The following is a 14,588-nucleotide window of genomic DNA, read 5'->3' on the forward strand; positions in this document are numbered from 1 at the left end:
CTGAATTGTACACTTCAAAGGAGTTAATCTCATGGTATATAGTTATATCTCAATAAAGCTATTAAAGAAAAATAAAAGGTCTAGGTAAGTATACCTGATTTTTTGGCAGATGGTGGTAAACCACTGCTTCCACCTCCAGCCCCACCTCCAGGGCTACCACTGCCAACACCAGGGCCTCCCGGAGAACCAGTCTTTTTACTCAGCAAACTATTGAAGAAATTTGCCAGGACACCTTCACTTGTAGCTCCAGCTATAAAAAACACAAACCAAAACACTTTCACTCAAAACATTAGATTCTTCTATAAATTTTTATCATAGTAATCACACACAGAAAGCAATGAATACTTAAATGTGTTCCAAATTCAAGTCTAGTTTGTTCTTTTGAGCCTGGATAACTTATCTCTAATCCATTTCCATAAAAACAAAATATGAGTAAATTTTAAGAGTACAAGGTAATGATGAAAAATTAGAACATTATTTAAAAAAGAAAACAACCAACAACATTTAAAACAAATGTTAGATGCTACTATACCTCCCTTTTGAAACCGGTTCTTTCAAAGTGTAACTGTTGAGAAATATTTGCCTCAAGTGTTACAAAAAGCTACTTAATCCTGTATGAAAACCAGTAGAAGTTCCAAGAGATAAGTGAGTACAGGATAACAAGAAATAATTCACAGGAGAGAAATACAAATAGAAAAGAAATACTAGGGTAAAAGCTCTTACTAGTATTTAAAGAATGCTGATTAGGTTGTGGCAAAACTGCAACACTCAATGTTGATGATATGTAAATAAGCCATTTGAAAAACATTACCAAAGGCACAAAAATGTACAAACTCTGACCTGCTAATCCCACTTATGGCAATTATTTCTATTGAAATAACTTTCATGTATATAGTTTCTTCTTTATGTCGATTGCAAATAACCTATTAACTAACATACGGATTTCTTTGATGACCTATCATAGGAGGATTAAATGTAACACAAAACTTTCATAAAGCTTACCTCATAGATTGGATATATTAAGGCTACACTATAAAATAAACGGTTTGCAGTCTGAATGACTATGAGATTATACAACAAAGATTAGAAGCTACTGCACAAAAATGAAAACAGTTACGGAAAAGGTAGGAATCTAGGTAGGTTTTTTTTTTTAGTGTAAAATACACTGTGCTGTTTTCTCCAAGAAAAGAGAGAAATGTACCTTTCATGTTTGGATCAATTTTTTTTGACCCAGCAGGGATGGGCGACACGCTGGCAACATTGGACGACACAGATCGATTTGGTGTTCGAGGGGAGCCTCCTGGGACTCTTGGTGAGGCATCCTATGTAAAAATTAGGAAAGCTGTAATTCTAAAAACCTGAAACTTCCAACTTCACAAAAGTTATTAGAAAATGAAATTACTTTTTAACTGTCCCCCATCTGCACTACTGTACTTTTACACGGCAAGCCACTGCCAAAAATGTTTAGTAATTGTGTCCTCAGGATCAGAAAATACCAGAGACCTATCACATTTTAGAATACAAATTCCCCTTCCATGCAAAAAGAATGTATTCAATAATGGGGTGTGGTTATGAGTATAAGCTTGGGAGTCAGATCTGGATTCCAGTCTGGACTTGCAAGCTACCAGCTGTAAAATCTCAGGTAAGCTGTAACATCCTCCAAAGCCTCCATTTCCCCACCTGCAAGATGGGGCTGGCAGTACCTGCCTCACAGGGCGGTGGTGACAATTTATAAAATAACACATAGAAATGGTTCCACACTCAGTAACTGGTGCATGACAAACACCGCAAAATACTTCTTTATGATTTAAATATTCTAAGAAGGAGTGCAGTTTATCCTTTAGAATTTCACAAATTCTAGGAGAATTCTTAACTCAAGTTTATATCAAAAGCACACCCATATGAGACATGTATACGATTAAGAAAAAAAAAAAAAAAAAGCCAAACCAAGAATGTACTGCACTTTAGTAATTTTGTCCAAATCTGTAATACTGACCACAGGCCTTCCAGCTGCAGTTGGTGGTTGCTTTGCTAAAAGGGACTAAAAAACACAAAAGAGTTCTAGGTTAGGCATTCAGCATGTATTGCTGTATTTAAAACAAAACAAAACAAAAAAATATATATATATGTATATATATATATATATACACATACACACACACACATATATATACACACACATATATATACACACACATATATATATACACATATACACACACACACACACACACATATAATGAACAGTTTACCCATTAACCATACTAAATCTACTTCTGATGTAATTTCATACCTACCTGTAGCTTCATAAGAAACACTTGGTCATCTTCTGCCACAATTTCCTTCTCATGTACAAACTGAAATGAGCAATGCATAAATGAGCGAGTCTAACATATTATGCTAAAACCATTAATCACATACTCTCTAGGTGAGACTAATTTTTAAAAAAAATTCAGTATAAACGTTACCTACATTTACACGAGTGAGCTGCCCTGCCCCAGCCCCTACAGTGCAGCTGGCCAGTAACTACCTGCAACAGTAAGAATGTTCCTGTCTCTGTGCTGTCCAATGTAGCCACCAGTTACCTGTAGCTACTGAGCACTTCAAATGTGGCTGTGGTGGAGGTACTGAAATTCTAATTTTATTTAGTTTCACTTAATATGTATTTAAAGGCCATACGTGACTAGTAGCTACTGTATCAGGACAGCACAACCTTAGAGTCATAGGTATGTTAATCATGCTTATAAAATATGCTAACCAACAGTTTGGTGTTTTAAGAGGGTCACTAATATCCCAGTTGAGTGAAAAGCAACTTGCCCCTGGTTTCTCTGAAACAAAAACATAATGACTTTTCTACCTGCTGAATAATTAGGCAAAAAGCAGCACAAGTATCTCCTGCCTTCTACTATTTCTATACAATGCATACCATGGTCTATTTTCCACCCAGCAGTCAGAGTGATCCTTTCAAAAGGTTAAGCAGATTACATCACTCCTCTGCTCAACCCCCACCTCCGATCGCATCCCACTCAGAATGAAATCCAAAGTCCTGACTCCAGCCAAATGAGAAGACCCTACAAGACCCTAACACTGCTTCCCACCTCCTACCACTCTGGCCCTCCTCTTCACTCTTTTCCAGCCTCTCTGCTCTCCTCACCCATCCTGCCTTGAGGCACGTGCACTTTCTGCTTCCTCTGTACACAGCATTCTCCCCTCTTATCAGAGACATTCCCTAAACTTCCCACAACAGCTCGCTTCCCCACCCCACTGCTCTCACTCCCTCTCCCCTTACTTGGCTTTACTGCCACAGGACTTATCAGCACTTGAGAACTGACAGGTGCATGGATTTACTATCGCATGCCATTTGGCACCTCGTACCTCAACAGTGGCTCAGTAAATATTTGTGGGGTGAATAAAAACAACTTACAGCACAATTCTGTTGGTCAAAGAGAGAATGGGAAAAACCATTGCTTTTTTCCCCCACCTTGATGTGGGCATTTCTTTTAATAGACATTCAAACCAAATACCATGCCAATTGATTTTTCATTTATCATTACTTTTCTTATTTCTAATTACCCACAAAGAGAAGACAGATACTCAATATCAATACTTGGACTTTTAAGAAAGAATCTCATCATATATTAAATCAAAATTATTTTTCCTGAAGCATGTCCAAGTAAGTCACTGAGAAATACTGTAAGTAAACACTCGTTTTTATACAACTTTCCAGAAACACCTGTAATATCTAAGTATAGAACATCACATATTGCTTCACATGAAATCAAAATATGTGGAAGAAAGTACTTTCTGGAAGCAGATTTAATAGTCATACAAATGACATGGAACAGTTAAGACTAAGCCAGAAACTCCTGGACAGTTGTGGGGTAGCACAGGTAACTAATGGCTACAGAGAAGATCCCATAACTGCCTCACCAAATAGAAGCCAATAAAGTTATCCTACCAATGTCTGCTCGACTCCTGGCTGAGTTCTAGGTTGGAGGCTCACAGCGTCAACCTATTCAAACTTTTCAAGATCCATATGCTCACTACGCACACCAGTCCATGATTTCCATTAGACTGTGGAATCGGCGCCAGTATTTTTAATATGCCAGAGGCTCAGTAAGAATTCTGTGACTGAATAGCTGATTCATGTTTTGATAACACGGATCTTTATTTTGAACTGAACATTAGAAACACCCACATTACACTTAGAAACCCTCTTGATAGGAAAGGACCCCCTTATCTTTCTATCTATGATCTTAAAATTATGGACTCCCCCTTTTGGTTTAAAAGGCTAAATATTGAGACTTTATACTAAAACTGTTACCTTTCGGACAGGTGGTTTGGTTATAATGTCTTCAAAATTATCTTCCGCTTTCAATGTTTGAAAATTTTCATGTAATATTCCTATTTTCTTATCGTTATCCCACCCTGCTGGGCTGGAAAGAAATGCACATGACAAATCTCAAGCATGCACATATATATACACATATATAGTCATTCATTAAATCCATGATCATATTAAAGGGAACAAATCTGACCAATTATGAACAATTAATCGGCTTTTTTATTGTCATGCTCAAGCTACAGTTTACTACTTTTTACCTAAAAAGGTTCTCCATCTTCCTGATTTTAAAAACGCAGTTTTGTTGCTGTTTTTTTGGGGGGGAGGGTCTGCTTAATTATTATTCTCTCTCAATGTATTCACAGAACTTTTTAAAAGCATGTCTAGATTATATACTGGCTCCTTTATTTATCAAAACCAATCAAAGAGTAAGTAAGCATATTGACATATGCACTCGACAGTTTAGCTATATGTAACAGCAAGGCCTTCGGAAAAGACTCAGGCCAGCAGTAATTCTCAAAGGCAAAGATAAACAGATCAAGATGGGTTATAAATAAAACAATCTAGGAACAAATTCTCATCTACTCATCATGGAAAGGTCTATTGGTTTCACCTCAAAACTGAAAACGCGGATTCACCATCAAATTGCAGCAATAATACACGATAAAATAATACATTTGAAAGTATACTTACATAAATACTGCATCTTTTTCCACAACAACAGCAGGAATCTTATAGGGAAATCCATACAGTTTCTGAACGATATATTTATATACTAAGTCTATATTTTTGTTTTCTTTCACTGAAGTGTAAATGAGTGCTGCACCATCTGAATAATACCATTAAAGAAACTTTTGGACAAACTCCATCAACAGGTGCCATAAAATCCTGTGTTCTCAGCTGAACATTTGCATTTATATGCATATTAGTTTCAAAAATAACTCCCAGAGATACATTATACGGTACTCAAGAATTTCAAAAGTATAAAAAAAAAAAAAAATTCTAAAGTGTAAAATACATACAGACTAAAATGCAAATAAAACAATCTTTACACAATCGACTTGATTTAGGGGGGCAAAAATCTCCTTAAGCCAAGAAAGGAAAGGTAAACTGATTAATATTGACATTACTACTATCTCTGCATTTAAAGCAAGAGAAGAGGTATTGGTTTTGTTTTTAACCTTCCTAAACTTCATGAAGAATGGATATTACTTATCAATGACTGTTGGGCTTGCATTTTTCAAAAAGATGGCTTGTGCTAGTGTGTCTTATGGTTTTCACTAGTCCCGGGAATTAGGACTTTAGGGACAAAGTTCAGGAGACCTACTAAGGAGAAAAGACGAACCAATAGGTACCACCAAGAAACTTTCAGGAATGACTCAAGGAAAACAGATTTCATGACCAAAATTTGAGGTAATACAACCTCACGAGGATGTATTAATCAAAGCAGACCCTAACTTCGACCTTTTATCCAAATGATACAGTAGATCCAAAGATCAAGAAAGGCCTGTGCAAAAGGGGGTAATGTGACTACTGACAGATGATATGGTTAGAGTGGCCATCAGAAATTCTACGGCCACAGCTAAGGACCATGCTCTAACACCGGCCACTGTGTCCCAAGAGAGATGATAACTTAGACCAAGAGGAGATGCTGGGAATAGTTGAACTTCTACTTCTGAACTGGAAGACTCGTATTTTCTAGTGCATGAACCGAAGGTTATGAATCTAATAGTACTGCTAAAAATCACTTGTCATAAAACTTGGTAGAAACAAACATCCTAACCTTAAGTAAAAGCTTAACTGTGTGAACTTTTCATTAATGATCTCTCACGAAGAACCGATTTATGAATGCAAAAATTTGCATTGCAATTAACATTTAAAAAAATTAAAATGATTTTGAACTGTTGCCTTCACGCGTGCATACACATGCAACTCACTATCTTGAGGTGATTTCTCACAGTTTGAATTTTTTAATTTTTAAATTTTTATTATTTATTTGTTTTTTTAATGTTTGTTTTTGAGAGAGAGACAGAGCATGAGCAGGGGAGGGGCAGAGAGAGAGAGAGAGAGAGACACACACACACACACACAGCATCCGAAGCAGGCTCCAGGCTCTAAGCTGTCAGCACAGAGCCCAATGCAGGGCTTGAACCCAGAAACTATGAGATCATGACCTGAGCCAAAGTCCGATGCTCAACTGACTGAGCCACCCAGTGCTTCTTTTTTTTTTTTTTAAATCAACGGGCTCTACTAGAGGTCTGTGATTATTTTAGGGGACAGTTTCCTTCCTGATTACATACCTGCATGTATATTTTCAAGAACAGCATTAAATAAACGTTTAAAGAGACTACGACTTCTTAAATTTGCTAATCTTCAGTAACAAAGTTTTTAAAAGACTCTTTATGTAAACAAATGCCCTTTAATTCAACCCAAGTCAACCATTATGTGACAGGAGAAAAGAAAGGGCCGCGGAGAGACAAAGGACTGAGGGGAAAGTGCCAGTGTCAAGTGACCTTACAGCTCTCCTCAGTGCACGCAAGCTGTGACCACGGTTTCAACAGCAAATTCTCCTAAAAGCATTCGTGTACAACCCTCATTTTACCCTTCTTTTGCTGGTGTCTGTTATTCAGTGGCTCCTCTAATCCTTGCAACCTAGACAAGATTCCTTACAGGTTTCCTAACCTTGTGATTATCAAAATCTCCCAGAAAGCTTTTTAAAAGTACAGATTGTTCAGCCTCACCCTGAAATGTCCCAATTCAGCAAGCCTTAGCTGGCACAGCTAGATTTAGAAACCACTGCTTTGGACTATGTGTGGAGATGGTAACACACTGAACATATTAAAAATGAGAACACACAAACCTGAATATTGATCTTGCCCCACCGCCACTTCCGATAAATGAGCCCTGCTTTGTAATCAGAATGTTTTCAATGCCAGTTCATTAGAATTTTCCACAAAAGACTAATAGTTATTTTTCTTAAGCACAGTACTTTAAAACACAGCAAACCAAAGTTAATAGATTTCAGCACTTGCTTTTATACCTCAAAATACCCAGATATAAATGATTTGGGAGCTAAAATGAAATTCCTAACCAGGGCGGGAGGAAAAAAGCCTATGGAATTTCTGAAGTCCATCAATTTAATTCCCTTAACTGAAATAAGCAAACAAACAGGAAAGGTACACTGCACCAATCAATGTAGTAAAAGGATACACTGTAAACAAAACTTCCGGATATGTGACTGAATAAAATCAAAATGTTCATCTCTGTAGTCATGTTCTTTCTCCAATACACTAATGGCATCACACTGTGGAGAAAATAATTAAAAGAAACAAAACCCCAATAATAACAGCATTAACTTTAAATAATCAAAGTTAAATATAATGATTTCGATAGTTCAGTTTTGGGTGGGGGAATATCACAAAACTATCACACTGATAAGGTGACCATCAAAATATCAGAACATCAATTACTCCTGTCTAAGATTCTTTCAGGTGGAGATAAGACTAAGGAATCATTTTATTTCTTTAAAAAGTATTAACGTCCATGGTGTATTGAATGTGGCAAAAATACCAAAGAGAAAGTTTTAGTACATAGAGAATGAAGACTCACAGGACCCACAAATGGATGCTCATACTTGCTGACCCAACCACTTAGGACCTAAACGAAGTTTTTAAGATCGAAAATCTATTCTAGTTCTATAAAACACTCTTTATAGCCAGGGAGTCTGTACATTTCCCTATTTCCCTCTTTGATTTATTATAAAGTGTATACAGTGACAGAACTAGTTAACAGAATTTTGATAATAGCAATCCTATCACAACCTCTTTAGTAAATAAATAAAAAACCCTCGATAACTGCATATCAACTTTACATAATGAGTGGTGGTAGACACTGAAGTTGATTTTAAGTACATAATCTTCCGATATTAGGATATCAGTGTATCACAATTTAATGTGGCAAAATACATTTTATAAAAATTAATACTGAAGTTATCATCTTACCTGTATTATTTCTACTCAACTTACTGTACAACGAAGTCTAATTGAAATTAAGAATATGAAATTCAATCACAAGCAGAGTATGTGAAGTAACATTTTCTTTCAAAGGCACTATGATTAAGATCACAAAATCAACATGTGATTATCATTCCATATTTTAAACTATTATTTCTATTTGTTAGGAAAAATTATCTAGGAAAGCTAATGTGCCAACTCCAAAAGAAGGCTGGAAAACAAAATGGTTGTTCATCCACGGTTAACACCAGTAGTAGAATCTCTAGGAAGGAAGCTAACCTTTGTGCAAACTACTAGTACTGGGATGCCCAAGTTATGTGTAAGTGTGTCCGCACCCAGAGGTAAAACCACACTGTCGTCTTTATCTTCCTGTGACCCGGTATTTCTTCTCTGAGGAGAGGCTGGAAAATCTTCTCCCGGCTCTACATATTCTTGGAAGTCTCTAATCACTGAAAATCAAAGTAAATAATTTAATACATGGTTTAGAAATTGCTTTATTTCAGCAGGTAGCTTTTTCTGCCATAATCTAAATACGTATTTTATGAGTTTGTATTTAGTGTTATGTAAGAGAAGATACAAGAAGGGTTTGAGAAATCTGTTTCAAAGACAGAACAGAAACACCAGACTCACATTAATTATGAGGAGGCAGAGTACAACAATTGAGTAGGCTCCAAAGAGTAGGGTTCAATGTAAGCTGGTTCTGTCTGGGCAAATTACTTTGGGCAAGTCACACTCTAGCTTTGCCTCTCTATATTCTCTAATTCACAAAGCTCACTGAAAGGATAAAAAAATGGGTGTGCATGTGTGTGGGGGGGGTGCTCCACAATTTAAAAGACCTAGATGACTTTCTTTATTTTATTTTTTATTAAAAAAAATTTTTTTTAATGTTTGTTTATTATTGAGAGACAAAGAGAGAGCGCAAGCAGGGGAGGGGCAGAGAGGGAGACAGAATCCAAAGCAGGGTCCAGGCTCTGAGCTGTCAGCACAGAGCCCGACACGGGGCTTGAACCCACAGACCATGTGATCATGACCTGAGCCGAAGTCAGATGCTTAACTGACTGAGCCACCCAGGCGCCCCTAGATGACTTTCTAATATTACTTTCCTTTCTCTAAAGCTCTTTACTCAGGTCTTCTCCTTTTCACCTAGGTACAATCTTGGGCCATATTCATTCTGTAACCCTGGTAAAAATTAATGATATTACCAGCACTGATAAATTTTTAGAACTCATTTGCAAGACTGTCACAACCTTCACTTAACAAAAATTCAATGTAAATGTATTAAGAACCTTAATGTATACTTTGACTCAGTGATTACTCTTTAAGGAATTCTCAAGGAAATAATCAGTGATACAGGATTTCTATATAAGGCTGCTTTCCATGTTTAAAAGCAAAATAACAAATCTGGAAACAAATGATTCACAGCATAGGATTAAAACTGTATATGAGGGAATTCTTTTTAAATTTTTCTTAATTTTTATTTTTTAGAGAGAGAGAGAGAGAGTGTGTGCACGATCAGGGGAGAGGGGCAGAGGGAGAGAGAGAAAATCTCAAGCAGGCTCCATGCTTGTGCAGAGCCCAACGTGAGGCTCGATCCCATGACCGTGGGATCATGATCTGAGCCCAAGTCAACAGTCTGATGCTCAACTGACTGAGCCCCCAAGCACCCCATGTGTATGAGGGAATTCTATACAGAATCATAAAGAAGAAAATGATCTTAAACTTACATGGGGTCAAGGAAGAGGGAACCTTGAATAGTTGAGTACAGTTCCTTCAAGAACACAGGGGCATGCATACAACCTTAGCAGACCTGGTAGCTATTACCCATCAAATCAAAGGGTGAAATCTAACAGTGTTAGATTTTTTTTAGCATATACCAGAGTTAACTGATTCAGTAGTCCAGGGTGGGGCCCAGAATGTGTATTTCTGACAAACTCCCAGCTGTACTGATACTGATGCTGCTGGTCCTGGGACCACAAACTGAGAACCACTACCGTAGTATAAACTTAGCGGGGAAAAAAAAAGACCTATAGGCAATGGCCAAACAGGGAAAGAGAGGTACAGATTAAAAGCAGTTAGACATCTTTTTCAGGAATTTAGGACACAGATTCTCCTAAGTCTCTACTATTTCCTTGCATATAAATTCCAGTAAGCTGTTAATCTTCTAAAAATTATTATCAGTCAACAATAACAAAGAAAAGCATATTCCATCTGCATATTTTCTTAAGCAAAGGCATTGGCAAATGAAGAACTCTCAATGAAATTAAGAACTGTGACAACTAACTTACAATTTGTTAGAGATAACCCTTGTTATCATAATTTATCTGAAAACTTCCAATTTACATGGGTATGTACAAAATATACACTTTGTAAATCATAAAACCAGTTTAACATTTTTATATTTACGTTGTTAACATTTTTGGGGCACATTTCATGTTGACAACGTTGATAAGAGTGCTTTATTTACCAAGAAATGAAACTGCTGAAAATAAACAGCTGACGAAAGATTCAAATCTTTTTAATCCTGAAAATCTACTTCCCAAATGAACATTTATGGCCCTTTGGCAAAGGAGAAAAGGCACCTCTACTAAGGAGTCTGCCATTATATATAGTACAGGTTTCCAATTTAAAACTACATTAAAACCTAGCACATCAAATTAAATTTCAAAACCAGTAGTCACATTATGTTTCCTTCATTGAATCTTACTCAAAGTCAAAAATTGCTAACAATTACAATAGCTAGGATATCAGGTGTTTGAAATCTATATTCGTATTTCTAAACTACTCACACTTTTGTTCCATTTCTTTCATTTCTTCAGGAGGAATTTTCAACTTGTCAATATGTTCTCTAATAACACTTGCCCATTTCTGTAAAGAATCCAAAGCAGTCCAAGGCTTTGACATATCAACAACCAGCATAACTAGAGTGTCCTTCAGAGAAATGGCATCCAGTGAAAATTTCAGGAGGCCCTTGTGATACGGGTCTCCATCTAAGATCCATACATTACATCTTGTTTGATCTACAAGAGACAAAAAAAGTTACCAAGGCAACTGGATTAAGTTATGTCATTATCCAACTAACAATACTACTTGGTATTCTGGGGCATCTCCACAAAGGATGGCTCCTTTGACAAGGTTCAACTCCTTAGATCACATCTATCAATTTAATAAAGGCCTAGCAAATTTTCAGGAAGATAATCTAACTGCCAACACAAAACACCAGCAGCCTCTACTTCTTGTTTCTCAGGCCCAAATCACAGGCTGAATAGCATGTTTCTATTCTTACCATCAGCATAGAGAGCCATGCACGTACAAGATATCATACACAAAAATGAGAAGGCACGTGATGTATACAAGAAAAGAACAGCTGATCAGATTGAAAAAAGCTGGGAGGCAGATGAAATTTTTTGTGTCAAAAATTAGAAGGTGAAAAGGGATTGGCAAAACAACCACAGGATACTATTATTTCACTATTTGAGGGAAAACGAACTGAAAAATTGAGATTCTTGAAGGATGGCAAGGAAGCTACAGTCTGAACACTAGAATATCTTAAGATGTTAAAAAAATACCACTAGAAGAATTCTAATCCCAAGCCAATAAAAGTTATGTCCACACATAAGTGGCATGACACAGCAGGACTCCTAGTAAAAGATGACACACTAAGAAAAGTCAAAGACTAAAATGAGCAGGCAGTGCACCTCAGAAAGGCCTCAGGAAACTTGGTTTACATACAAACGACACTCACCATCTCGGTCTTCATCGTGAACATTGAAGTACAAATATTCCAATCCTCTTCCTTTCTTATACTCTTCTATTCCCTGAATTTTTCTTATTAAGCTTGTTTTTCCAGCTCCATCTTCACCTGTAAAAAAGGACAATCCTTTTTAATTATAATACGGATTATTTAAGGATGCTTTTTAGTGTCAAGTGAAAAACCCAACTGGCACTAGCTTCAACCAAAAGGGTAATTTGATGAAAGATATCTAGGTAACTATAAAGTTGAAGATGCTGACTTCCCCTCCCAGATTCTTTGTCCTGGTGTCTCTGCCCTTGCTTTTAAGTCTAGTTCTATCCTATTACAAATGGTTTCCTCTGTGGGTATTTTTCACGAAGTTCAACTTTTATGTCATTCCAGTTTCATCTAAAAGGAACAAAAGACTCTCTCTATTGGCTTTCAGTCTGAAGAATCTCAGGTAAAGACTCTTAACTGGCCCAGTTTGGGTCATGTGCCCACCCATGGCCCACTCATGGAGGATGGAAGATGCATCAAAATTGACCAGGCGGGGAATTGTGGCTATAGCCTCACCAAAACCATGAAGTCGTAAGAAATATTAATAAGGGAGGGGTAGAGGTAGTAAACTGAGTAAGAATAAGGGTACAGGGAACGTAGAACAGACAAAAATAAAATGTAGACTGAAAAAATATTAATAGCAAAAACACAAGAAACAGCAAGTATTGGTAAGGATGTAGAGAAAAAGTAACCCCCATGCACTGTGGGTGGGAATGCAAACTGGTACAGCCACTGTAGAAAACAGTATGGAGGTTCCTCAAAAGCTTAAGATGGAACTACCCTACCGTCCAGTAATCACACTATGGGGTATTTACCCCAAAATGCAAAAACACTAATTCAAAGGGATACATGCACCCTTAGGTTTATTGCAGCATTATTTACAATAGCCAAATTATGGAGGTGGCTCAAGTGACCATCGATAGATGAACGGATAAAGATGTGGTGTGTATGTATATAATTCAGCCATAAAAAGGAATGAAATCTTGCCATTTGCAACAACATGGATGGAGGCTGGAGTATAATGCTAAGTGAAAAAAGTCATAGAAAGACAAATACTGTATGATTTCATTCACACGTGGAATTTAAGAAAACAAATGAGCAAAGAAAAAAAACAGAGAGACAAACCAAGAAACAGACTCTTAACCACAGAGAACAAATGGTTCTGATGGTTACCAGAAGGGAGGAGGTGGGGGATGGGTGAAATAGGTGATGGGAATAAAAGAGTACATGCATCATAACAAGCACTGAGAAATGTATAAAACTGCTGAATCAGTATATGGTACACCCGAAACTAATATAACATTGTTATGTTAATGATAGTGGAATTAAAACAAACAACTTAAAGCGTGCCTGGGTGGCTCAGCGGGTTAAGCATCTGACTCGATTTCGGCTCAGGTACATGATGATCTCATGGTTCGTGGGATTGAGCCCCACGTTGGGTTCTGCACTGACAGCACAGAGCCTGCTTGGGATTCTCTTTGCCCCTCCCCCGCTTGCACGCCCTCTCTCACTCTCTCTCAAAATAAATTAACATTTAAAAAAATAAAAAAATAAAGGACTTAATAGAAATATTAGCAGCAATAAATTATGTGATTTAAACTTGACAAAAGTTTAAAAACTTTAAAACTAGGCTGGCTACTATTTGATGTTTTGGTGAAGATTTTTTAATATCATAAATCTATTTAAATACTACCTATTACCATCTCATGGACTTAGTTATTTTTTTTTAAATTTTTTTAACGTTTATTTACTTTTGAGAGATGGAGAGAGAAACAGAGTGTGAGCTGGAGAGGGGCAGGGAGAGAGAAGGAGACACAGAATCCAGAGCAGGCTTCAGGCTCAGCTGTCAGCACAGAGCCCGACGCGGGGCTCAAACTCATGGACCGCGAAATCATGACCCGAGCCAAAGTCGGACGCTTAACCGACAGAGCCACCCAGGTGCCCCGTGAACTTGTCTCGTTATTAGCAGTATCATGTTAATAGTACTCATAAATGTGAGTTTCTTAGATCTAAGGACTTATTCCTGGAGAACATTCACGACTTCTTTGAAAATTTAAAAATTGTTTTCATGTTAAACTTAAAAAAACTATGTAAGTCTTGGATCTTCTGAATGACCATCTTTATAACTAAGTGTTGCCACAGACTGCAGTAGTCACTTCTGCATAGGTGTTTATAATCCTACTGGTGACAAGCTGAGGCCAAGTAATGCAGACAGAACAGAGACAAGACACACAGACCTGTCAAACTTAAAGTACCCTAGAGTAGAGAGTACTATATTCAACTGAACTGGCAAGACTGGTTCTTTTTATGAACTATTTTCCAACACTTCATAGCAAAAACTGTCACCTTAAAAAGGCAATGAAGAACTCGTCATTAAATGAGTACTTCTTTTTCAGCACTATTTTTGCAGTACTATTAAAATGGTCCGTCAAAATAACAGACTGGA

The 14,588-nt window shown here is 37.1% G+C and overlaps 1 protein-coding gene across 1 annotated transcript in view; it reads right to left on the reverse strand.

Moving 5' to 3' along the window:
- DYNC1LI1 (dynein cytoplasmic 1 light intermediate chain 1) overlaps window positions 1-14,588 on the reverse strand; it is a 36,851-nt gene that overhangs the window by 3,195 nt on the left and 19,068 nt on the right. The window contains exons 3-12 of the mRNA XM_053903899.1: window positions 12,098-12,214; window positions 11,142-11,372; window positions 8,635-8,804; window positions 7,553-7,646; window positions 5,036-5,171; window positions 4,325-4,436; window positions 2,298-2,357; window positions 1,997-2,041; window positions 1,202-1,322; window positions 95-250 (exon numbers count right to left, since the gene is read on the reverse strand). Coding sequence (XP_053759874.1) covers window positions 95-250; window positions 1,202-1,322; window positions 1,997-2,041; window positions 2,298-2,357; window positions 4,325-4,436; window positions 5,036-5,171; window positions 7,553-7,646; window positions 8,635-8,804; window positions 11,142-11,372; window positions 12,098-12,214 — 1,242 coding nt within the window. The remainder of the gene's footprint in view (window positions 1-94; window positions 251-1,201; window positions 1,323-1,996; window positions 2,042-2,297; window positions 2,358-4,324; window positions 4,437-5,035; window positions 5,172-7,552; window positions 7,647-8,634; window positions 8,805-11,141; window positions 11,373-12,097; window positions 12,215-14,588) is intronic.

Source organism: Panthera pardus, unplaced genomic scaffold (assembly GCF_024362965.1).
Source record: "Panthera pardus isolate Hobbes unplaced genomic scaffold, ASM2436296v1 HiC_scaffold_16, whole genome shotgun sequence".
Taxonomy (NCBI): Eukaryota; Metazoa; Chordata; class Mammalia; order Carnivora; family Felidae; genus Panthera; species Panthera pardus.